General features: G+C 43.1%; 1 protein-coding gene across 1 annotated transcript in view; it reads right to left on the reverse strand.

Annotated features, from left to right (window-relative positions):
- The window catches only part of LHCGR (luteinizing hormone/choriogonadotropin receptor), a 257,515-nt gene that overhangs the window by 151,112 nt on the left and 79,051 nt on the right, over nt 1–27,352 (reverse strand). The window contains exon 2 of the mRNA XM_073554028.1: nt 22,990–23,064. Within this exon, the coding sequence (XP_073410129.1) occupies nt 22,990–23,064 (75 nt within the window). The remainder of the gene's footprint in view (nt 1–22,989; nt 23,065–27,352) is intronic.

The raw sequence follows: 27,352 nt of genomic DNA on the forward strand, positions 1-27,352 counted from the left end.
CCATCCTTTTTACTGACAAAAAAGAAACCTGCGGCCAGGGGTGAGGTGGACGGACGGATATGCCCCTTTCTTAGAGCCTCTTGTACATACTCACGTAAAGCTTCTCTTTCAGGAGGAGATAAATTATATAGGCGTCCCTTAGGGAATTTACAATTGGGAACCAAATTGATAGTACAGTCATAGGAGCGATGAGGTGGCAACTGCTCAGACTCCTTCATAGAAAAGACATCTGCGAATTGGCCCAAAAGATTCTGAAGAGAAGCTTGTACGGAGACGATACCACAAACGTGTGTTAACAAGCATTTCTGTGAACAATCTGCACCCCACTTCTCTAATTCACCAGAAACCCAGTTAATGTTGGGGTTATGGAGCTGGAGCCATGGAAGCCCCAGTATGACACTAGTTGGGAGGTTATGCATAACCAAAAATGACAGCTGTTCCACATGCAGTACACCAACTTGAAATGATAGCAATGGAGTACAGAGACTAATCTCCCCACTTGCTAGTGGGGTGTTATCAATACCAACTAATTTAGTGGGGTGAGCAAGTGGAATTAAAGGAATACCCAAAGAGACAGCAAACTCATAACACATAAAATTAGCAGTAGCCCCTGAATCAATCATGGCAACTCCTTCTCCCTTAGAGGAGGTGAAAGCAATAGAAATTGGCACTAAGAGTCTCTTAGAACTTAAAGGAATTACCTGTCCACCCACAGGCCAAGGTGGTGTATTCCGAGAAGATTCCTGTGGAGTGCCCGGGCGCTGCGGGCAATCCTTTATCCAGTGCCGAGGATCCCCGCAGTAAAAACAGGTTCCAAGTGCGTGGCGTGGACGGCATGGACTAGGATCTGTGGTAGCTTGCATGGCTCCCAATTCCATAGGTTCAGCAGCAGGCAGATTCGGAACAGCCGGAGTGACCCTAGAGAAAACGGAAACTTGTGCTGCTGCCTGCTCCGATCTCCTCGCCCTTAACCTGTGATCTATTCTGACCAATAAAGCCATCAGCTCCTCCAGAGACTGGGGCAGGGTGTAGTGTACCAGTTCATCCTTCAGGGCTGGTGAAAGGCCCCGCTGAAATTGATTCCGAAGGGCGGGATCATTCCAACGGGTAGCTAAGCTCCATCTACGAAACTGGGTGCAGTAAACCTCTACCTCCTGATCACCCTGGGTCAGGGAGGTAAGGTTTGCCTCGGCCAGAGCAACTTGGTCAGGCTCATCATAAATATTTCCTAAGGCTTGAAAGAAGTTGTCTACTGAATCACGGAGATTTGAATCTGGCGGCAGAGAGAAGGCCCACTCTTGGGGTCCCTCCCGTAAGCAAGAGATTATGAAACGGACTCTTTGAGCTGGGGGGCCAGAAGAAAGAGGTCGTAATTGAAAATATAATTTACAATTTTCTCTAAAAGAAGCAAATTGGCTTCTATCTCCGAAAAATGGCTCGGGTAAGTTAACTCTAGGCTCAGAATTAGTTGTCCCTGCAACGGCAGCTGCTTGAATTTGCTCCTGACGCTGGACCTGCACAGCAAGATCTTGCACCAGCTGAGTAAGACCCTGCATTTGATTGACTAAGGAGGTCATAGCGTCCATAGGGAAGGCCGGTGATTCTGTTATGATTCCACCACACGGCGGGGGAAGAAGGTGCCACTGAGCTCCACCCCCCACTGACCCTACCTACTTGCCGGTCCCACCCTAGCCGGTGGGCGACAACTGGGCGGCGGTCCCTACCTCAGCGTAAGTGCAGGGAGCTACAGTGAGGGTAAACCGAGGGTGGAATGAGTGCAGGACAACCTAAGGGAGGCAAGCAGCAGCAAGGAGGACTACTAAAGTGAAACTAAAGAGTGAATGAACCTGAAGGGTTAAACCACTAAACCCCACACTTACACAAAAATACTAAGCTTTCAGCAAAGACAAAAGCGGAAGACTGGAGTCCAGAGGTACTCAACGAAAGAGAGACCGGGAGGCTGTCAGAGGTTGTCCAGGACAGCGCGGTAGAGAAGACAGGAATCCGTACCACAGAAGAATCACCGGCAAGGAGTGAAAGCCCTGTGGAGTGCCAAATAGGAAGAAGGCAGGACATAAGCACAGGAAACAGTGAAGCAGCCAATCACCAGAACGGAGGAGAACGAAGAACGAAAAGAACTAGTTGATCAGAAACTGTATATTCAGACTGGTTGTGTGGCACAACCAGTGCCTTGCTGTGGAACACAGACTAGACCCCGGTACGAATCCTGACAAAACCTCATCATCAACTACAAAAACCGTCTGACTGCTGTGCTTGCCAACAAGGGTTTTGCCACCAAGTATTAAATCTTGTTTGCTAGAGGGATTAAATACTTATTTATCACTGCAAAATGCAAATAAATTTATATAATTTGTACAATGCGATTTTCTGAATTTTATTTTTGATATTCTATCTCTCAATGTTAAAATTAACCTACCCTGAAAATTATACACTGTTCTATAGACTGTTCATGTCTTTGTCAGTGGGAAAACTTACAAAATCAGCAAGGGATCAAATACTTATTTCTCCACTGTATATTCTGTTCTTTCGACAACTCCTTTAGGCACTTACTAGATATGAGTGGATCTTTTGAAATCAAAATTCATCAACTTATTCAAATTTGTACCAAAAAAATTAATTATCTATTTGTAAATTCAAGCTCATTTCAATACTGGTAAGTTTGTATTTGCTCAGAAAATACATGTGGGGGACAGGAGAGAATGGTCCCTGCTGACCATAACTGCTACTAAAGAGAGAGAGGGGCCCCGATTATCATAAGATCTTACACTTTATAGAGAGAGTGTAAATTCAGTCTCAAAATATTTGAAAGCTCGAAAGCATAAATTTCAGGAAATTCGACCGAAACTTGATCCTCCGTGGATCGATCCACACATCTCAAGCACTTTGTTTATTTTTAAATATTTGTTATTTTTTTTATGTTTGTTTCCAAGCCTCTACAATACATATCAAACACTTTCAAATCATTCATTATATATAAGACAGAGCAAAGTAAAAATGGCTGTCCTGAGCCAGTAGAGCGAGGACCCATGTAATAATTGTTTTAAATCCAAATGATTCTAAGGCAGTTAATGAATTAGAAGAAATGCAGAATAGTTGTTAGATAGCTTATAGCAGTAGAAGGTTGGACATCAGATTAAGTATCTAATGCTTTACACAGAAGTTACCTTTATATTTTTTTTATCTTTTTGCTAACATGACTTTACTCCATCTTTTAGGTCTCGTAGCTACTGCTTTCACTCTAATTCCCAAATAACATGTTCTAAAATAATTTATCATTTTTTTGCTTTCCACTTTTGATAAGCCAAGAGCTGAGGACCGAAATGGTTTCAGAAGGATAGTTAAATATTAATCCCCAAATTGGGGAGAACCCCAAAAGAAATCCCTCTCTATTAAACCATAAAATTTAACTTTTAGGGTATGCAAAATAGTGAATTAAAACAGTGCCCCTAATCTGCCTAAGGATTATATTAGTCCTTTATCTGCATTAGGAAATTTAGATCAGTTGACATCCCGGGATGTCAATACTTATTGGCTGAATAGGGCGAACGATTTAGATCCCTTGACCCCCCAACATGTTTCACCGCATGTGCTGCGTCATCAGGGGATGGGAAAATCCCATTCCATTCTCCCATCCCCTGATGATGCTGCACATGTGGTGAAACGTGTTAAGGGGACACTTGCTCTAAATGTCCTAATGCAGATAAAGGACTAATACAATATTAATATATTACTTAGACAGATTAGGGGAACTCTTTTAATTCACTATTTTGCGTACCCTATTTTAGTAGAATTAAATAAAAGATACATTTTATGGTTTCACTTATGTTGGAAGGGGATTCCATTTTGGTTAACCGCTATGCCTATTCATACACACACATCAATATGCCAGTGTAAATAACAGGAATTATCACTTTACAATAGTTACTTGCCAAATGACAGATTACACCGTGCCATTATTTATTTTTTTTTAGCAAAAACTGGGACAAAATGCAGAAACAGTGTGTGAAAAATTAAGCACACCTCATAAATCTTAATCATAAATCATAATCATCACACCTCATTAATCATAATCATTCCCACATTGATGTACATTAAAAAATGCTTCATTGATGTCTTTCTTCTTTGGCATTGTGATAATACACACCTGAAAACTTCAGACCAGCAAACTGGAAAAACTTCTGCTTTTATCGAGGTGATTAGTTACACGTGCTCTTGAACAATTAATCAAGGGTATTTGATTAGCAGGTCCCTGCTGCTACCACTTATTTATGGAAACAGTAAAGGTACTGTCACACTTAGCGATGCACCAGCGATATGACGCGGTCAGGATCGCTGGTACATCGCTAAGTGGTCGCTAGTGAGCTGCCACACAGGCAGATCTCACCAGCGACATCGCAGGGGTCGGGGGTCGCTACTTACCTATCAGACGAGGCGATCCTGACGTCCTCCCGCCCGCGTCCACGCGTCGATCGTCGGCGTCAGCAGGAAGCTGACGACGAGAAACGGTCCAGGCCGTTCTCGCGCGATCAGCGATAATCAGCGGGGGAGCGGTCGGAGGTAAGTATCAGACATAGCGATATCGCTTAGTGTGACAGGCCCTTAAGAGTGTGCTTAAAATGAAACTGTCACCAGGTTTTTGCCACCTAATCTGATAGCAGCAAAACATAGAGTCAGAGCTTAATGTGTCACTTACTGGAATCCTCAGTATAGTTTTGATAAACTCAATGCTTTATCAGTAGGAGATTATCAGGAAGAATAGTAACCTGCTGCCAGGTAATCAAGCATATTCATGAGTTCTGTATAACCCCACCCCCAACAGTTATTGGCAGCTTTCTGCCAATGCACATTGTACATGGAGAGCTGCCAATCAGTGGTGTGGGCGGGGTCATATGCAACTCAGAGTTCAGAAAACTGGTAGATGTGCAGCAGATGAAACACTGATTTTTATAAAAATGATAGCAAGGAGCCCAGTAATATTAATAATAAATAATAATAAATTTTATTTTTATAGCGCCGACATATTCCGCAGCACTTTACATTTCAGAGGGGATTTGTACAGACAATAGACATTACAGCATAACAATAATCACATACAGTAGATTATAACAAGTACCAAGAGGAAAGAGGGCCCTGCTCGCAAGCTTACAGTCTATGAGGAAAGAGGTAGACACGAAAGGTGGGTGGTAACAGTTGCCCTGATTGTATGGACCAGCCATAATGTTAAGTGTGTGACAGTACAGACACAGAGGGCTAATGGATGCATAAAGCATGTGGGAACATAATGCGGGAAATCTGGTTATGGTAAAGCTTTTGGCTGTGCCACACAGGGATAGATTAGGTTAATGTGTTGAGGCGATAGGCCAGTCTGAATAAATGTGTTTTCAGGGCACGCCTAAAATTGTGGGGATTGGGGACTAATCGTATTGACCTGGGAAGTGCATTCCAAAGAATTGGCGCGGCACGTGTAAAGTCTTGGAGACGGGAGTGGGAGGTTCTGACTATTGAGGATACTAACCTCAGGTCATCAGCAGAACGGAGGGCGCGGGTAGGGTGGTATACTGAAACAAGGGAGGAGATGTAGGGTGGTGCTGAGCCATGGAGGGCTTTGTGGGTGAGGGTAATAAGTTTATACTGAATTCTGGAGTGGATGGGTAGCCAGTGTAATGACTGGCACAAGGTAGAGGCATCGGTGTAACGATTGGTGAGGAATATGATCCTGGCTGCAGCATTCAAGACAGATTGGAGAGGGGAGAGTTTGGTAAGAGGGAGACCGATTAGAAGAGAGTTACAATAGTCCAGACGAGAATGAATAAGAGAAACAGTCAGAGTTTTTGCAGAGTCAAAAGTAAGAAAAGGTCGAATTCTAGAAATGTTTTTGAGGTGCAGATGACAAGAGCGAGCCAGTGATCGAATGTGGGGGGCAAAGGAAAGCTCGGAATCAAGTATGACCCCAAGACAGCGGGCCTGTTGCTGGGGAGTAATAGTGGAGCCACACACAGAAATAGCAATGTCGGGTATAGGTACATTAGTAGAGGGAGGAAACACCAGGAGTTCAGTTTTTGACAGGTTCAGTTTCAGATATAGTGACGACATGATATTAGACACAGTGTTTAGACAATCGCCGGTGTTTTTTAGAAAGGCTGGCGTGATGTCAGGAGAAGAAGCGTATAATTGGGTGTCATCAGCATAGAGATGGTACTGGAACCCAAATCTACTGATTGTTTGACCAATAGGGGCAGTGTACAAGGAGAAGAGGAGGGGGCCTAGAACCGATCCTTGGGGGACCCCAACAGTAAGGGGAAGGTGAAAGGAGGAGGAACCGGCAAAAGATACAGTAAAGGAGCGGTCAGAGAGATAGGAGGAGAACCAGGAGAGAACGGTGTCCTTGAGGCCAATGGAACGGAGCATAGTGAGGAGGAGCTGATGATCCACAGTGTCGAATGCTGCAGAGAGATCCAAGAGAATTAGCATGGAGTAATGACCATTTGATTTAGCTGTTAGCAGATCATTAGAGACTTTAGTGAGGGCAGTTTCAGTGGAGTGTAAAGAGCGGAAACCGGATTGGAGAGGGTCGAGAACAGAGTTTTCTGAGAGATAGCGGATAAGACGGGAGTGGACCAGGCGTTCCAGGAGTTTAGAGATGAAGGGAAGATTAGAGACAGGTCTATAGTTAGCGGCACAGTTTTGGTCGAGGGATGGTTTTTTAAGTAGTGGATGTATGATGGCATGCTTAAATGAGGAGGGAAAAATACCAGAAGAGAGAGAGAGGTTAAATATTTTAGTTAGGTGAGGGGTGACAGCAGGGGAAAGGGACTGGAGGAGATGTGACGGAAATGGGTCACTGGTGCAAGTAGTTGGGCGAGAAGATGCAAGGAGCCTGCTTACTTCTTCTTCTGTGACTGGTTCAAAATCAGAGAGTGAGCTAGATGTGGTGGGGGAGGGAGGACAGTGCATGGTATGAGGTGATTGGGAGATAATTTCGTGTCGAATCTGGTCAATTTTTTCTTTAGAGGTAGCAAATTGGTATATCATAACAATAAAACATAACCTTTAATGATTCTTTAAAAACCATACATCAAATCTAAACAAACATGTGCCAAAGTGCAATTGTGCAGTGCTCTATTAAAAACAAACCGTTTTGTACTTTATGAGGTACCATATGGCCCTTGACATTATCGTATTTCTTGTCCAGGTGTTTCAAAACCTGGACTCTCCGACCATATGGGCCTTATATATATGTGATTGTGTGCCAACCGGCCTTTATGTCATCAGAATTATTATTACTTAATAGACATGTATCCAGCCCGTATACAAATAGCACAGCATATGTACAGCATCGGGCAAATGCATAAGCATAAAATCACCTCATCAGCAAATTGTATCCATTTATGATACCACTATAGAAACTGAGACCGCTGTACTTATCTTTAAACGCTTCTATAAAGAACGGATGATCCAAAATTTTGGAGATCGGGTCACGATCTTGAGGTTTTCAGATGGACCTTACCTGATCATCCGTTCTTTATAGAAGCGTTTAAAGATAAGTACAGCGGTCTAAGTTTCTATAGTGGTATCATAAATGGATACAATTTGCTGATGAGGTGATTTTATGCTTATGCATTTGACCGATGCTGTACATATGCTGTGCTATTTGTATACGGGCTGGTTACATGTCTATTAAGTAATAATAATTCTGATGACATAAAGGCCGGTTGGCACACAATCACATATATATAAGGCCCATATGGTCGGAGAGTCCAGGTTTTGAAACACCTGGACAAGAAATACGATAATGTCAAGGGCCATATGGTACCTCATAAAGTACAAAACGGTTTGTTTTTAATAGAGCACTGCACAATTGCACTTTGGCACATGTTTGTTTAGATTTGATGTATGGTTTTTAAAGAATCATTAAAGGTTATGTTTTATTGTTATGATATACCAATTTGCTACCTCTAAATATCTGACATTGGTTTGAGACACCCCCGCTATATAATCAATTTTTTCTTTGAAGTAATTGGCCAGATCGTCAGCTCTGAGCTCCGTGGTTGGGGCCTGTACTCTTGGATTGAGTAGAGAATGAAAAGTGTCAAAGAGACGTTTCGGGTTATTTGACAGTGAGGTGATGAGGGTGTTGAAATAGGTTTGTTTGGAGAGGTGAAGGGCAGTGTTGTATGTTCTAAGCATAAACTTAAAATGGATGAAATCTTCGTGTAGATTGGATTTTCTCCACAGACGTTCGGCGCACCTGGAGCACCGCTGCAGGAAACGTGTTTGCACCGTGTGCCAGGGTTGTCGCCATCTGCGTTGTGGTGTTCTATTTATAGGGGGTGCAAATTCATCCAGGGCACTTTGAAGTGTTTCATTGTAATGCTTCAATGCAGAATCAGGACATGAGAGGGAGGAGACAGGGGCCAATGAAGACTTCAAGTTCTTCATAAGTTTCTGGGTGTTAATGGCCTGTATGTTTCTATAAGTCTGGACAGTGGGGGTGACCTGAGCAGCCTGGCAGTTCTTTATAGAGAATGAAAGAAGATTGTGGTCAGAGAGCGGGAGAGGGGAGTTTGCAAAATCATCCACTGCACAAAGCCGAGAGAAGACCAAGTCGAGGGAGTTTCCGTCTTCATGCGTTGGAGAATTAGTAAGCTGCGAAAGGCCAAATGAGGAGGTTAGAGATAAAAGGTGAGTAGCAGATGGTGAGAGGGGAAGAGCAATGGGGATGTTGAAATCTCCCATGATGAGGGTAGGGATGTCACAGGAGAGAAAATGTGGAAGCCAAGTGGCAAAATGATCCAGGAACTGATGGGAGGGGCCGGGAGGACGATACACCACCGCCACTCGCATGGAGAAGGGGGTGTAGAGTCTGACGGCATGGACCTCAAAAGAACGGAAGACAAGTGAGGGTACTTGAGGGATAACCTGAAAGGTACATTTTGATGATAGGAGCAGACCAACGTCTCCACCTGCTCTATTGTCTGGTCTTGGGGTATGAGAGAAGTGTAGCCCCCCGTTTGAAAGAGCAGCAGCAGCGGTAATGTCTGACTGCTGGATCCAGGTTTCAGTAAGAGCCAGGAGGTTAAGAGAATTAGAAAGGAAGAAGTCATGGATGAAGGAGAGTTTGTTACACACTGAGCGAGAATTCCAAAGTGCACAATTAAGAGAGACAGATGGCATGCAGGGAATATTAATCAGATTAGAGGGGTTTCTAAGTGTAGCAGTCGGGGGGTTTGACTTTCTATAACATGGGGGACCAGGGTTGGGAGCAATGTCTCCTGCGACTAGGAGAAGGAGGATAGAAAGAGTGAGCAGATGGTTAAGTGATTTGTGAGAGCGTCTCTGATGTTGAATGGTGGGACTGACTGGATCTGTGCAATTTAACGACGTGAAAAGAGCGTGAGTGCTATACATAGGAGAGGAAAGAAGCGAGGGGCCAATATGGATGGAGTGTAGAGAGTTAATGCCAAGGCGGTGGATGTGTGTGAATGCAGCGGCCAGAATATAAATTACACAAATGCATATGGTATATATTTGTTGTACTCCTATTGTACAGGGAGTAGATGTATATAAAGTGATACATCACTGGAATCAGGGTTTTTGACCGATAGAATTCAAAGTGGGTGCGCTTAGTTTTTTTCATAACTTTATATGACCTTTTGTATGGTTTTAGATGTTCACTAGTCTTATCAAGTTGTGTTTCATAGGGTATGCTCAGTCATACACATGACTAAGTATTGCTCATAGAGATTCATTACAGCTGATCTTTTATATATAGGATATGCTCATATTTGTCTTTATATGTGATGTGGGTGTTTCTATAGTCATGCTCAATGACATGCATAACCTTTTGTGGGAATTGTGTTTGTGAGGGGAATGAATACAAGAGTTTATGGTAAAAAATAAAATGAGTTATGTCCAGCAGTCCTGGTGTCATTCTATCCTGAATTTTGTGGAGAAGACTGGACATAGTGTTTTAGACTTTGCAAAGGATTTTAACTCTGTCCCTTAGGCTATGTGCCCACGTAAGCAGAAGTTTCCTGAGCAAAACCAGAATCCTTCCTAGGAAATCCGCATTTTTTTCGCTTTTTTTGTGGTTTTATTGCGTTTTTGCACGTTTTTTTGTGCGGATTTTTCACGTTTTTTTTCCCGGAGCATTCTAATACAATGAACATCGTGACAAATCCGCAGATTTTCAGCAAAATTTATGAACATGCTGCGGAAAATGCGATGCTTAATGTATGCCTTTTTAAGCATTTTTGCAGGGAAAAGGCGCTAAAAAAAGCGTAAAAACCGCAAAAAATCCTGAACGTGTGCACACACAGCCTTATAATGACCAAGCTGTAAAGACTTTTTAGAAATACAGCCTGCAATTGAACTAAAAACTGTCTCAAGGAAAATATCCAGAGACTGATAGGTTATGACTTCTACTCTGAATGGTTCCTGATAGTAGGTGGTGTGTGTACCCCAGGGTTCAGTGTTGGGTCTGTTATTATTATACTTACCTATTTGTGAAGAAGGAATTATTTTCACTATTTCTATTTTTGCAGATGGAATAAAAAACAGCTTAAATGATTTTTTAGAATAAAATAGTATTCATGCTTACGGTATATGAAGGGAGGCGATTGTTGTTTAAATATTGATTCAATCTGATGACCTCTTGAGTCTTGAGATCAAAAGGAAATTCTTAAGGTTTTTTTTATGATTCATCTGGATCAATGTGGTGATATGGGAGGTGGGTGAGACAAAATTTACTTGTACTTTTCCATTAGTCCATTATCTTCTCCCATCCCTCATTTGTAGTTAAACGGAGTGTCTCATGTTAAAAAATTGGTAAAATTGAAAAGTGCAAATAAAAACAAGCAGCATACCTAGAATGGTGGGGTTTGTATTTCTATAGTTTACAGCTTAATGACAAGCTTCACGATTACTCCTAGAAGAGGATTTCCCAGAAAAATAGCATGTGCTTCCAAGCAACCTCTGCTAGGAGCATAGAGGAGTGCACAGTTCCAGCAGTTCAGCTATGCTGTCAGCCTGAACTGTCAATCCTCAGGATTGTACCACTACCTGTCAAGCAGGAAACTAGGAAGCAGAGAAGTGGAGAGCTCCTGAAGATAGGATATTAAGACAAGCGCTTTAGAAAAGTACTCCCATCAAACTTTTTATCCTATTAATATATTGCAGTCACCATATTATATAGCACAGTGTACTTACAATTGCTATTTTTGCCTTTCTACCCAGTTAATACTTCTCTTTTTCATTAGGTCTATGAGATCACATGATTAAAAACTGGCTAGCTGAATCCTTCTAAGATCTATGTAGAAAAAGTAAGTATTTTCCTGGCACGAGTCATCATTATAACTACAATTCTGCTCACTACAATATCCGTGGTAGAGGGGAGGAGCGGGGCACCTGGGTGAGGAGTTGAAGAGGGGAATGAATCAGGCAAGGAAGACAGACTTCTTGCTTTTACATTGGTTAGAACACGGAGCAGAAAGAAAAGAAAAAAGAGAAGAATTAACTGGTTAGAAAGACAAAATGAGCAACTGCAAGTTCACTGCGCTATATAATATGATAACTGCAATAAGAGGATAAAAACTTTGAAGGGCGTGATTCTTTAATGGCCACTTGTCTTTTAACCATGCTAAGTAACCCTATGTATTTCTTTGGTAGTATCTTTGCAAAAGCCCTTCTGGAACAATCGATAGGTGGAAAACATAAATTATGTTCAATGGTTGTTAATTTTGCAGTTTAAACCATGATCCTTCATAGTATGGGCCATTTTTATGTGGTATGGTACTTGTTTGTTATTCTGTTCTTCATTCCGGCTAAAGTTTGAATACAATTTTAAGAGTTTAGACTATTTTCTAGTTTCTCCTTTTTTCATACGGATTTATGTGTCATGGTCAGAGTAAGTTCACGGAAATCACTAATACTTCTCCATTCTTTGGGAACAGCTGTTCCTCATACTCAGCAAGGCCAGACATTTAAAGTTAACAGAAATAATATAAGTAAAATAATCCCATTAAATTATTTTCAGCCAGATACCATCAGGATAGGAATAAAAAGAGTCATTTTACAAACTGTGAATGATGGAGGGTTTTATGGATAGAGAGATTTAACATGTGAAAACAGTATTTTTCTCCTCTGGATTATCAGCTTCTAATCTTCTATACATTTCTCTATTAATACAAGGGTCAAGAAAAAGTGATAAAAATCCTACAATCAGCTGGAAAGTTTTTATATGTACTTAGTTTTAGCAAACTGAACATATAAAAAACAAACAAACAAAAAGTTTGTCACGATTAGAGATGAGCGAACTTGTTCGTAAAACGTTCGCCAATCTCAAATTCAGTACGAACGTAGCTCATTTGGATTCGTGTTTGCATTCTCGAGCATTTTCTTAAAAATCGGCAAAAGTATGCCAGGGTCGGTAAATGACTGAGTTCACTAACTGAACTCAGTGTTTCCGGTAGCAGCACGGGTAGCAAAACGTCCTACACACGTGTACACTGATAGCACACGGGTGACATCCCTGTGTCATTAGTGAGACCCATTTCGGTGCCTGGGAATCATCTGTTCCCCGGCGCCGGGTGCTGAAGTGAAAACAGCTAATGTTATGTTCCTCTGTTCGTGTGTGATCAGCACTAGCAGGAGACAGTGTTGAGAGTTGTGTTCAACTATTAACAGTGAGAGCAAGCAGCAGCTGATGGGAGTATTCATCAGCCGCTGGCTGTGCTATAAATAGATAATAATTTTTAAAAACTGACGTGGGGTTCCCCTGTATTTTTGATAACCAGCAGGCAAAACTGAGAGCTGCAGGCTGCAACCCTTAGTTATCAGCTTTATCAAGACTGGTTATCATGAATAGAGCGGTCCCATGCTGTATTTTTTTATTATTTAAATAAATAATAAACAAAGCATTGGGGTCCACCCCATTTTTGACAACCATCCAAGCTAAAGCAAACAACTGGGGGCTGCTAATCTCAGGCTGGAAATAGACCATGGATATTGCCCCCCAGCCTAAAAATAGCAGTGTGCAGCTGCCTCAAAAAAGGCGCTTCTATTAGATGCGCCATTTCTGATGCTTTGCCTGGCTCTTCCCACTTGCCCTGTGGCGGTGGCAAGTGGGGCTCATATTTGTGGGGTTGGTGTAACCTTTGCATTGTCCTGTGATGTCAAGCCCATGGCTTAGTAATGGAGTGGCGTCTTTAGTCCATTACTAATCCTTTAGTTATATTATAAAGAAACACACAGCTAAAATAAAGTCATTCATTTGAAATAAAAACAGAACACACTTTTCCTTTTTTATTTAAAAATAACAAACAAAGTTATATTCACATTACACCCATTCCATTGAAGCCCTCATCTCATGTAATATTATAAAAATAAAAAACAACCATATCCCTCACCTTTCCGTCGTTCTGTCTCACATCGTAATCCATATCTGTGGATAAAGTTTTCAACCAGGACTGTGCCAAGATGCAACTGTCCATGCTGAGAACTAATGAGGTATGAGCTGCTGCGAGCATAGCATCAGTGAGAAGCGGTGACCTCATTGAAGTTACCGCAGGTGACTGAGACTGCGGTCCCAGCCAGGCTGAACTCGGTGAGATCGCCACTAGCACAGTGAGAAAAAGTCTCACAGTGCAGCTCTGATCTCACCGAAGTCCCTGCAGTTCAGGGGCCCAACTGTGAACGCAGCCTCAATGACCTGCGGAAACCTTGATGACGTCACCGCTAGTCACTGAAACTCCTCTTGCAGCAGCTCATTCCTCAGTGATTCTCAGCCTGGATGGTCGCATATTGGCGCAGTCCTGGGTGAATACTGTTTATCCCCAGACATGGATTATAGCGTGGGACAGAATGACAGACAGATGAGTGATTTTTTTTTTCATTTTTGTTTTATTAAAGGAGACCATGGCTTCAGTTAAATGGGCGATGAAATGAGTATGGTTTAAGTTAGATTAATTAAAGGGGTCTGTGTCTTTCTTTCAATTATATGACTTTATTCTGGTGTTTCTTTTATACAATATGACTATGGGGTTAGTAATGGGGGTGTCTTATACACGCCTCTCTATTACTAACGTCTGGGCTTGATGTCATCTGACAATACAAAGATGACATCAACCCCCAACTATTACCCCACTTGCCACCACACCAGAGAAAGTGGGAAGAGCCAGGCAAAGCACCAAAATTGCCGCATCTAATAGATGTGCTTCTTCTGGGGTGGCTGCGGATTAATATTATTAGGCTGGGCAGGCCAATATCAATGGCCCTCCCCTAGCCTTAGAATACCAGTCGCCAGCTGTCTGAGAACCCACGTCTTTTTTTTTCATTTATTTACAGTGCAGACGTGGCTGATGAATACTCCTGTCAGAGGTGACTGGTCTAGCTGTTATCAGCGGCAGCAGGCATGTGCTGCTGGGAGTAGTAGTCACATCAGCTGATGCTATCATCTGACAGATCGGCAATGACAGCCACATTGGTCTTCAGCAGAACCCAGGTTGTCATGCCAACCCATTGGTGCCCTGCAGTCATGTGTTAAGGGGGGTAATGGGTGTGGTTTGCAATTGCCGCTATCGGAATTCAACAGCGGCATTTAACATGTTAACAGCCATGGGTAGATTATGATTTCTCCCGGTTAGGGGCACATGACAGCTGATCAGATCAGCTGTCATGTGCCTGAAAAGGTGCAGGAGGAGAGGTGTGGCTTTTGACGTTCAATTATGCTCGTCGAACCGTCCGTCGAACAAGTCGACGAACATTTAAATTTTCTCCGAACCAAATTTCAAAACGTTCTCTCATCAGTGATACCTGATTATCAGAATTTCTTGATAACAGTTGCTGATGCTATAGTGGAGAGGTGGTCAGCATTCCTATGAATTTGCATGCAAATTCCAACAACCTCTTCGATGAAAGCAAAAGAGAACATTGCCCAATTCTCAAAATAGATGTAGGTCCTATTAATTTGACACACATCTACTATACATGTATGGCATACACAGTGGGGAAAATAAGTATTTAATACACTGCCGATTTTACAAGTTTTCCCCCTTACAAAGAATGGAGAGGTCTGTAATTTTATTTGTAGGTACGCTTCAACTGTGAAAGACAGAATTAGAAAATGGAAGAAACACATGTTGACTGTCAATCTTCCTCGGTCTGGGGCTCCATGCAAGCTCTCACCTCGGTGGGGTAAGAATGATTCTGAGAAAAGTCAGGAATCAGCCCAGAACTACACGGGAGGACCTGGCCAATGACCTGAAGAGAGCTGGGACCAGTCTCAAACATTACCATTAATAACACACTATGATGTCATAGATTAAAATCCTGCAGGGCACACAAGGTCCCCCTGCTCACGCCAGCACGTCCAGACACATTTGAAGTTCGCCAATGAACATCTGGATGATCCAGAGGAGGCATGGGAGAAGGTCATCTAGTTAGATGAGACCAAAATAGAACTTTTTGGAATAAACTCCACTTGCAGTGTTTGGTGGAAAAAAGATGAGTTCAACCCCAAGAACAGCATTCCAACCTTTAAGTACAGTGGGGAAAACATCATATTTTGGGGGTGCATTTCTTCAAAGGGGACAGGACGATTGCACTGTATGTAAGAGAGAATGGATGAGGTAATGTATCGCGAGATTTTGGCCCACAATCTCCTTCCCTCAGTAAGAGCATTGAAAATGGGTCGTGGATGTATCTTCTAGCATGACAATGACCCGAAACACACAGCCAGGGAAACTAAGGAGCGGCTCCATAAGAAAAATTTCAAGGCCCTGGAGTGGCGTAGCCAGTCTCCAGACCTGCACCCAACAGAAAATCTTTGGAGGGAGCTGAAACTCAATGTTGCCCAGCGACAGCCCTGAAACCTGAAAGATCTGGAGAAGATCTGTATGGAGGAGCGGGCAAAAATCCCTGCTACAGTGTATGCAAAATTGGTCAAGAACTGCAGGAAGCATCTGACCTCAGCAATTGCAAGCAAAGGTTTGTGTACCAAATATTAAGTTCTGTTTTTCTGTTGTATCAAATACTTATTTCGCGCAACAAAACACAAAACAATTATGTAAAAATCATAAAATGTGATTTAGTAACATAGTAACATAGTTATTAAGGTTGAAGGAAGACTTTAAGTCCATCTAGTTCAACCCATATCCTGTCCTAACTTGCCCTAACATGTTGATCCAGAGGAAGGCAAAAAAAACCCCATGTAGAAAACAGTAAGCTCCACATTGGGGAAAAAAATTCCTTCCCGACTCCACATACGGCAATCAGACTAGCTCCCTGGATCAATGCAATATTAAGGAAACTAGTGCATATACCCTGTAATATTATACTTTTCAAGAAAGGCATCCAGTCCCTTCTTAAATTTTAGTAGGGAATCACTCATTACAACATCATATGGCAGAGAGTTCCATAGTCTCACTGCTCTTACAGTAAAGAATCCGCTTCTGTGAGTATGCTTAAACCTTCTTTCCTCCAGACGTAGAGGATGCCCCCTTGTCCCCGTCACAGGTCTAAGAGTAAAAAGATCATTAGAAAGGTCTTTGTATTGTCCCCGCATACATTTATACATTGTAATAAGATCACCCCATAGCCTTCGATTTTCCAAACTAAATAACCCCAAGTGTAATAACCTGTCTTGGTATTGCAGACCCCCTAGTTCCCTAATAACCTTGGTCGCTCTGGATTTCTTTTTAAAGATTCTGTCTTTCATGGTTGAAGTGTACCTACGATAAAAATTCATGAGCTCCGAAAAGCCACGCCCCCAACACTGATTGGTAGCTTTCTGCCTATACACAGTAAGCTATCAATCAGTGGTGTCGGAGGGTTTATACAGAGCTCAGCTTTCAGAGCACTGCAAGATCTATAGTAAGCAGCCCAACAAGTGATACATCACTGGAATCAAGGTCTATGCCAGTACATTATGCCAGTCTCAGAACAAGTAGCAAATACTTGGTTGCAGATTGCCTTTATCGCTAACCAACCTAAAGTGAAATTTTCCTTGAGAATCTGGTTGATTGTACTGACTGGTTCACATTTGGGATAAACTAAAATTAAGCTGATATAAAAGTTTATTAGATTGGTCGGTCACCTCACAGAAACCACTCATATTGGATGATCACATCGATTACATGAGATGTAAAGCTCATGCACCCTGCTAGCTTTTTCCAGTACTATGATATTGAGGACTCATCCTTATCAATATAAGATTGTGTAATGTCCAATACCGATCAACTATTTCCAGCACTAAAACAAAATAGAACAATACAGCTATGTTATACTGCTTAGTGGCCTCTGCCAGTAACTGCAGCTCATCTCCTATTATTTGCAGGAGGGACAAATAAATAATGAGACTCAGCCATCAGGGTTCTGCTCAGTTCACTATATACATCTGACTGCTGCTGGTTCGTTAGACCTACTTCATTCACTTCCACGTCATGCACTGCCCACCGATTGCATGATGAAGTCAGCTGCCATCTTCTGCGCCAGGTACAGAAGAAGACGCCACATGTAGTGGGATCAAACAAAGGTGAGTAGAATCATTTATTTTTTATGCATTAAAGAACAGCTGCAGAATGGGAAACATATATAATAGGATGGGAGATACATATTGCAGGGTGGGGGTCATATATACCAGGATGGGGGTCATATATACTAGGATGGGGGTCATATATACTAGGATGGGGGTCATATATAACAGGATGGGGGACATATATACCAAGAAGGGGGACATATATACCAGGATGGACTCAGTATTGGGAACATATATAACCACAATAGGTCCAGGAAGAGGAACATGTATACTAGGATCGGGGAAATATTTACCAGGATGGGGGACATGTATACCAAAATGGTGGTCATATATACTAGGAAGGGCCCAGGAAAGGGGACCTATATACCAAGTTGGGGAACATATATACCAGGATGGTTGTCATATATACCAAGATGGCGAATAAAAATACCAGGATGGGAGACATATATACCAGGATGGGCCCATAATGGGGAACATATATACCAGGATGAGTGACATATATTCTTGGATGGGGAAACATATACTAGGACATGAATACCAGGATGGGGAACATATGTACCAGGATGAGTGAAATATATTCTCGGATGGGGAAACATATACTAGGACATGAATACCATGATGGGGGGACATACATACCAGTATTGGCCCAGAATGGGAGACATAAATACCAGGATGGGGGACATATATACTAGGATGGCCCAGATGGGGGACATAGATACCAAGATGGGGAACATTTATGCCAGGATGGTGATCATATATACCAGGATGGGGTACACAAATACCAAGATAGGCCCAGAATGGAAAACATATATATCAAGATGGGAACATTTCTACCAGGGTGGGGGATCATGTGTAGGATGAGCAAAGGATGCGGGTCATATATACCAGGATGGGGGACATATATACCATAATACGGAACATATATACCATGATGAGAGACATACATATCAAGATGGGGCCAGATGGGCCCAGAATGGTGGACATACTGTATATACCAGGATGGCTCAGGATGGGGGACACATGCCAGGATGGTGGTCATATATAGCAAGATGGGGAACATATATACTAGGATGGGAACAAAATGGGGAACATATACAGTTGTGCTCAAAAGTTTACTTACCCCGGCAGAATTTTTCCTTTCTTGGCCTTTTTTCAGAGAATAAGAATGATAACACCAAAACTTTTTCTCCATTCATGGTTAGTGGTTGGGTGACGCCATTTATTGTCAAACTACTGCGTTTTCTGTATTTAAATCATAATGCCAACCCAAAACATCCAAATGAACCTGATCAAAAGTTTACATACCCTGGTGATTTTGGCCTGATAACATGCACAGAAGTTGACAAAATGGGTTTGAAATGCTTCTAAAGTTAACATCCTCACCTGTGACCTGTGACAAATGCTAGGAAAATTGTTCGGGATGCAAAGAAAAACCGACAAACAACATCAACTGAAACACTGGACTCTCTGAAAACTAGCGGTGTGGCTGTATCAAGATGCACAATAAGGAGACACTTGAAGAAAAATGGGCTGCATAAATGCAAAAGGGACTTATGTTATGTATACTACAGTATCAGTACTAATGCACGCAGCTCATAATTCTGGGTTTAAGGACCTTGTATAATTCTTTTTTGTCATAAATATCACTAAAATGTTCTAGGGTAGAACTACTCCATAATAAGCAATTTGATGAATACTAACGAGGAAAAATCTCCAAGTATTTCTGAATATAGATTTGGAGACACATAGAAGTACAGCATCGGCACATTGCATTTTATTAAATGCACTGTTCGCAAACATTTCCGCTAAACGCACAAAATACAGAAAAAAATAATTGTCATGTCTCTTTAACTCTCCTTTGCTTTGATCCTATTTTATGTTGTATTATAATAAAAGATGAGAAACAGGTAAAAAAAAAAATCTTCACTGTTATGTCTCAGTGGTACAGTCATGTCTCTGTTCTCTTTCTTGTCTCAGTGTTTAGCTGTAAGATAACTAACTGCAGCAGAAACCCCCCTCTGCTCAGGATATAGGCCGTACTCCTTGGATAGTTCATTAATATCAGATCAGTGGAGGTCCTACACCTGGTAACCCCATAGATCAGCTGTTACTAGAGGTAAACAGTTTATGGAGTGGTACACCAGCGCTGTTTCACACAGATTCAATGTAGCACCCCTACTCGTACTGCAGAACATCTCCTATTCAAATTATTACATTTGGCCAATGCTGGTGCTGGTAGCAGCTGATTGGTGAGAATGCTACGTGTTGGACCACCTCTCCCCCTACAGATCTGATAATGATGACTTCTAAGCAAAAGTCATTAATATCAGTTTAGTGGAAAACCCATGTAGCCCTGTTATGATTTGCAGGATTTCTCGCAGACTGAATGTTTCAGAATGATGCCGGAGCTCAGCAGAGCAGGGTATGTCAATAGGCTCTTGGAATATTTATACTTTAAGGTGTTCTCATGTTCAAGAGAACTGAACCTTGTTTTTTTTTTCCTGAGCGGGCAAACCCCGCAGTCACACTATATGCTGCCTTGTTTTCCCATATCGCCAGATGGGCTGTGTTTGTTTTACCTAATTTTGGACTGGTTTATGCAGCACAGTGTTAATAAACTAGTTGAAAACTTAAACGGAAAGTGTTCCTGTGACTATCTGTTTGAGCAATCTTTCAATGCAAATTGAAATGCAAGCTTTCCCTTCTCCAACAGCTATCCCTACAATAAATACAGCTAACAGCAGTATTTATATAGAATAACATAGATGGAGTCCTGAAATGGACTATTTGGTTGTAGGTTTCATTAGGAAGGACTGTAAGGCAAAAGAAACCCTGGCTATAGGCCTGTAACGCAAACTTTCCCTTCTCCAGCAGCTATCCCTACACTAACTATTGTTCAACATCGTTATCAATGATTTAGATGAAGGAATTGAGGGTAAACTGATTAAATTTGCTGATGACACAAAGCCAGGAGGGATAGCTAATACTAGAGAAGAGAGAGAGAGGATTCAAAAAGATATAAATAAACTGGAGCAGTGGGCAGCAACTAACAGAAAGGTTTTTAACAGGGAAAAATGCAAAGTACTACATCTGGGCAATAAAAATGAAAAAAGCATATAAAGAATGGGAGGAATAGGGCTAAGCAACAGCACATGTGAAAAAGATTTGGGTATACTAATAGATCACAGACTGAATATGAGTCAACAGTGTGATGCAGCAGCAAAAAAGGCAAATGCAATTCTAGGATGTATTAACAGAAGCATACAGTCTAGATCACGTGAAGTCATTATTGCCCTCTACTCCTCTTTGGTCAGACCTCATCTGGAATACTGTGTCCAGTTTTGGGCACCACATTTTAAAAAAAGACATCAACAAACTGGAGCAAGTTCAGAAAAGAGCGACCAGAATGGTGACCGGTCTGCAAACCCTGTCTTATGAGGAAAGTTTGCAGGATTTGGGAATGTTTAGCTTGCAAAAGAGAAGACTGAGCGGAGACTTAATAGCTGTCTACAAATATCTCAAGGGCTGTCACATTGTAGAAGGATCATCTTTATTCTCATTTGCAGAAGGAAAGACTAGAAGCAATGGGATGAAACTGAATGGGAGGAGACACAGATTAGAAAAAACTTTTTGACAGTTAGAGTGATCAATGAGTGGAACAGGCTGCCACGAGAGGTGGTGAGTTCTCCTTCAATAGAAGTCTTCAAACAGAGGCTGGACAGATATCTGTCTGGGATGATTTAGCGAATCCTGCTTTGAGCAGGGGGTTGGACCAGATGGCCCAGGAGGTCCCTTCCAACTCTACGATTCTATGAGTATAACTACAGATAACACCTGTATTTATATTGAATAGAATAGATGGAGCCCTGAAAAGGACTATTTGGTTATAGGTTTCAGCAGGAAAGACTATAAATATAAACCCTGACTCCAGACCTGTAATGCAAACCTTCCATTCTCCAGCAGCTATACCTACTCTGTTTCTGGGATACAGTGTGGCCAGCATCACGCCACTGGTTCTTATATAGATCCGATGATGTGTTGTGGCTGGCCAATCACAGTAATGCCAGTAGCCATCATGGCTAAAGCATTACCATGATTGTCAGGCAGTCCCCTGTTTAGGTGGATGAAAAACAGCCGCAAAACATGCGTGCGAGGACTTGAGCATGGCGCTCGAGCACCAGTACCGAGCATGCCCGAGCATCCTGATGCTCGATCGAATATTGAGCAGTGCCGAGCACACTTGCAAATCACTAGTAAATATGTAAGCGTAATGTAAGTAATGTCCAGAGCTTGTGCAGGGAAGCAAATTTAGATTGATAAAAATCTCATTCAAACATGTGGTATGGTTTTATTATTATTATTATTATTATTATTATTATTATATTTGTATTTTTAAGTATTTTTTTCCCTAGTCAAAGGCAGATTTGTTTTATAACTTTAAATAAGTCAGGCAGAAGTTCTGTCCTTCATCACACTGAAATACAAGTGCACAGTTGATTAATCCTAGGCTACAGTGCATGTTTTTAGGGAGGTCAGAGGAGAAAGCTGTTGGCTGAACTAGTTTTTGGCTTACAATTATCTAAGTATGGCTTGGAAACCTGTACAGTATAATCATGTAATGGGTGAATGTTTTGCAGCCCATGCGATGTGTTACAACATAGCTCCAAAGTTACTTATGAGCTAATAGCTTTATTAATTGAAAAGTAAAATTAGATCTTCTTTAACATAGGGTTGTAAACTATTTCCCTTATAAAAAAAAGATAAACAGGTTTCATGGTTTGAAAAAGGTAAATCATGAAGATCACAGCCACTAACTGCTACATAGTAGAAACCAAACTGTAACGGAGCAGCATGGTGGTTAGCACTTTTCTAGCCATACTTGCAGTGCTGTATCCAGGGTTCAAATCCTACCAGGGACAACCTCTGCAAGGAGTCTATATGTTCTCCCTGTGTCTGCATGCGTTTCCTCGGGTTCTCCAGTTTCCTCCCACACTGTCCAGACACATACTGATTTTAGATTATGAGCCCCAAATGGGGACATTGATGTCTCTAAAGTGCTGTGGAAATTAATGGCGCCATATACTGGTAAGTGAATAAAATAAATAAAAATAACAATTACTATAAGTAGCACAAAGCCACAGATAAGGGAAATATTATACAATATTAGCAATTTTCCATTTTTGACTGGTGTTTTACTGTAGACCTGATACATGATAACGACACTCAATCCCATGAAAAGCATAAAATATGAACCATTGGAGAAGACGATGACTTACAAATTTACATGTTTTGAGTGAGTGATCAATAGTTGTAGTTTCATTACAATTGCTATCAGCTTCTTCACTGAATCCATTCCTCAACACGTGAGCTGGATTCAATATAAGTCAATACTTTAACAGAATAATTATACTCTTTTCCAGTAAAATAACACTTACATTTTAAAGATGTCCTGGTGAAAATTCTGAAATACTTCAGGTGGAATGACTTTAAAGGAGAATTGGGATAATGACCTAGAAGAAAGTAGATGGCATTTTCAATAATTGTATTTAAGAATTTACAAACTTAAAAATGTAAAGTACTGGATATGTTTATTTGCTATCTGAGCTTGTGCTTATTCACGTCCTAATGTCCTTGGTGAAGTACATTTGGAGATAAAAATTCACTGTCCAATAAAAATATATTTAGCCTAGCTGTAAATAACCAAATAAACATATTGTGCCAGAAGGACAAGCTAGTCTTTGCTGGACTAAAAGGGACATCACTTGGTTGTTGGAAATGTAATAGCGTCAAGACAACGTCAAGCTGCAAAACCATGTAGATACATGAATAGCAAACATAGAATGATCCCTTTTCCAAAGCAAAATATAAGTAAATGAAGTGTTACACACCGGCACCAGATCTGTGCCTTGCTTCCCTCACCCTGGTTCATTAGACTTTGTTGTGCGCCACGTCGAGATTTACACATGGCCCAATGTGATCCCATGTGAGCATCTGCCCAGGCCTATAAAAAGCTCATCCAGACACACACCTGTGTCTTGGTATTAAGACTTCAGTGTTGCTAGACTCTGGCTTACTCTATACACCGTGACCCACTCAGCTTATGTCTGCAGTGCCCTGGATGTCTCCCACCTGCCTGCAGTCTCCTGGAAATTTCCTGCCTACCTGCGGTTTCCTGCACTCCACCTGCCAACAGTTTCCCACATCCCACCTGCCTGCATGCAGTTTTCTGTGTATCTTCTGCCTGCTTGTGGTTTCCTACATCCCATGTTTCTGCATGTGGTCTCCTTTCCCTCAGCTGTCCATGTCCTCTGTGCCCTTGCTATCTCTTGCACCCAGTGGCGGATTATAATGAGGTCAATTTGGGCAGTTGCCCCGGGCCCAGTGGGGTTAAGGGGCCCACAGCCCAGGCCAGTAAATTGCCCCATTATAATCCGCCACCGCGCAGGGCCGGATTATAGGCAGGGCAGGCGGGGCTTCAGCCCCGGGGCCCCCACCACAAGAGCTTCTAAGGGGGCCCCCACCACATTCCTGCTGGCTGCTGCAATGGCACTCCATCTTCTCCCCACCTAAAAGTGAGTGACCGTGGGGGCGGCATTATGTGCTCTGCTACCAGCAGCATCTAAAAGTAGCGTGAACGCTGATGCTGCTGGTAGCGTGCAAAGGCTTGTGATGAGATCACAGGAGGTAAGGTGTCAGGGCCCCCGATCATGTGACCCCTGTCTCCTCCCCTCCTGTGACCTCATCACAGGTCCTGTGCGCACAGCACTGAGCACTGAGAGCAGCCATGTATGTGGAGTGCGGCTCTGCGGGTGGAGGTCGGTGCTGGAGGCCCCATTATTCTCTATGTAGAGTGTGGCTCTGCGGGTGGAGGTCGGTGCCGGAGGCTCCATTATTCTCTATGTGGAGTGCGGCTCTGCGGGTGGAGGTAGGTGCTGGAGGCTCCATTATTCTCTATGTGGAGTGCGGCTCTGCGGGTGGAGGTCGGTGCTGGAGGCCCCATTATTCTCTATGTGGAGTGCGGCTCTGCGGGTGGAGGTCGGTGCTGGAGGCTCCATTATTCTCTATGTGGAGTGCGGGTGGAGGTCGGTGCTGGAGGCCCCATTATTCTCTATGTGGAGTGCGGCTCTGCGGGTGGAGGTCGGTGCTGGAGGCCCCATTATTCTCTATGTGGAGTGCGGCTCTGCGGGTGGAGGTCGGTGCTGGAGGCTCCATTATTCTCTATGTGGAGTGCGGGTGGAGGTCGGTGCTGGAGGCCCCATTATTCTCTATGTGGAGTGCGGCTCTGCGGGTGGAGGTCGGTGCTGGAGGCTCCATTATTCTCTATGTGGAGTGCGGCTCTGCGGGTGGAGGTCGGTGCTGGAGGCTCCATTATTCTCTATGTGGAGTGCGGCTCTGTGGGTGGAGGTCGGTGCTGGAGGCTCCATTATTCTCCATGTGGAGTCTGGCTCTGCGGGTGGAGGTCGGTGCCGGAGGCCCCATTATTCTCTATGTGGAGTGTGGCTCTGCGGGTGGAGGTCGGTGCTGGAGGCTCCATTATTCTCTATGTGGAGTGTGGCTCTGCGGGTGGAGGTCGGTGCTGGAGGCTCCATTATTCTCTATGTGGAGTTCGGCTCTGCGGGTGGAGGTCGGTGCTGGAGGCTCCATTATTCTCTATGTGGAGTAGGGCTCTGCCTGTGGAGGTCGGTGCTGGAGGCTCCATTATTCTCTATGTGGAGTGCGGCTCTGCGGGTGGAGGTCGGTGCTGGAGGCCCCATTATTCTCTATGTAGAGTGTAGCTCTGCGGGTGGAGGTCGGTGCTGGAGGCTCCATTATTCTCTATGTGGAGTGTGGCTCTGCGGGTGGAGGTCGGTGCTGGAGGCTCCATTATTCTCTATGTGGAGTGCGGCTCTGCGGGTGGAGGTCGGTGCTGGAGGCCCCATTATTCTCTATGTAGAGTGTGGCTCTGCGGGTGGAGGTCGGTTCTGGAGGCTCCATTATTCTCTATGTAGAGTGTGGCTCTACGATTCGTGACCCCCGTCACGTGACGAGGGGGGCCCACAGAGTCTGAACTGCCCCGGGCCCTGGCTACCCTTAATCCACCCCTGCTTGCACCAATGCCCATTGCCCATATACCCACCCGGACATTGGGCTTGTAGGATCTAACTCACCTGGTGAGTCTAAGAGGAAGGTGGCTTTAGCAGCTAATAATGATCAATTTGCTTTATTAAAGCATCACAAAAACAGAAACAGCAACCTTTTGACCCAATTATAGGTCTGTCATTGTCAAGCACGTTGAAAACTTACCATCTTTTTTATTAGGCATTCTTGCATGCTGTAAGCACTGTACTATTATTGTTGTTCTTTGGCTTTGCTGAATTTTTGTTACATTGGTTTAAATTCTATTTGTTAATGTCACGCATAGCAGTAGATAAATTTTGCACAATGGTGCCTGTATCACACTGAGCCAGAATTCCACCTTACCTCATGGTTCTAGTTTAAATCAAGTTGGGACTGGTAAGCATTGAGCCATTTTTTGTACCAGAAAAGAAGATTACATTTTAATATTTGTTAAACTCTGCAAATTTACATCTAATTAAAAATTAAAGACCTAATATTTCAAGAAAGTGACAAAAGGCATTTTTTTCATATTGATTACTTTTGTGATATGTGATGAATGTGCACCAAAAACAGAAGACCATGAAAGGAATAAGTCAGCAGGTTTTTGCTGTGTAACCTGAGGACAGCGTGAGGTAGCAGCTGAGAAACAGATTTTAAGTGTTTTGTAATTCATTAGGCTGTGTGCTGTTGTTTCCTTACAATGAATGTTTTATTACCAGGGGATTATCACTGCCAGGACTACAGTGCATCTGGTCCATCTGTAAGAAGAAGGATTGTGTAGCGGGTACCTGTTCTGTGCCGGTTCTGGAACTGTCTGGGCTGTCTCTGTTGTTCGGGGGGATAGCTTAAGGGACCGGACCAATTCTTGCATGTGTAAGCAGGGGGCATGGTTAAGGGGGTACAGCTTCAGCGTGTGCGGAAACAGGCAGACTTGGTGGGAACAGACAGCGCTCAGCAGGGACCAGTGAGTGCTCTGGCTCTGGAGCGCAGGCCAGCGCAGTACAGCACAGGCCCGCGCTCGAGCACCACCACCACCGCTGGCAGAGACTGTGAGGAGAGACGTGCAGTGTGCCCGTTGGTCGCCATGAAACGAGGTGCCAGACGATTCGGGCCTGTGAGTACCATGCGCATGCCGTCTAAGAGAGACTGGGTATGGGACCGTCATTTACACCCTGATTGCCCAGTGTATATCCTTGCACGGTGGGTGCAGACAGTGTGGTGGCCTGCACCCTCCCGGCTACATCAGTATATGGACTAGGGGCAGCAGGAGGTACCAGAGACCAACCGCTGTTGCCAGAAGACGGATCCGCATTGTCTTCAGGACCCCCACCGGACAAGTGCCACGCCGGCCGCTGTGGACATCATCTCCTGCTCCGTGCTTCATCCCATCCTGGGGAACGTCTGACAGGATAAGTGACCTAACAAGAACTGTGATACCCTTTCTGCTGTTCTTTAACTCTGCATACTGTTTATACTTTGAACTGCTTACGCCCCTGTTAACCATTTACCTCCCTGCACACGGATCCACACATTCCCTGTTCAAGTAAAGTTATTAACTCTTGCTCTGCCTTCTGTCTGTCACTGCATCCCGCAAGCTCCTTACATGTCCACACCCCTCCTCTGATAAGCAGCTCACTGTCAAGAGACACATAGAGTTTCTTGTGTAGGCAAGAGCAATTTTCTGAACTCTGGTACATGCTG

The sequence above is a fragment of the Dendrobates tinctorius genome, unplaced genomic scaffold, assembly GCF_039654945.1.
Source record: "Dendrobates tinctorius isolate UK_male_01 unplaced genomic scaffold, ASM3965494v1 ptg000205l, whole genome shotgun sequence".
NCBI lineage: Eukaryota > Metazoa > Chordata > Amphibia > Anura > Dendrobatidae > Dendrobates > Dendrobates tinctorius.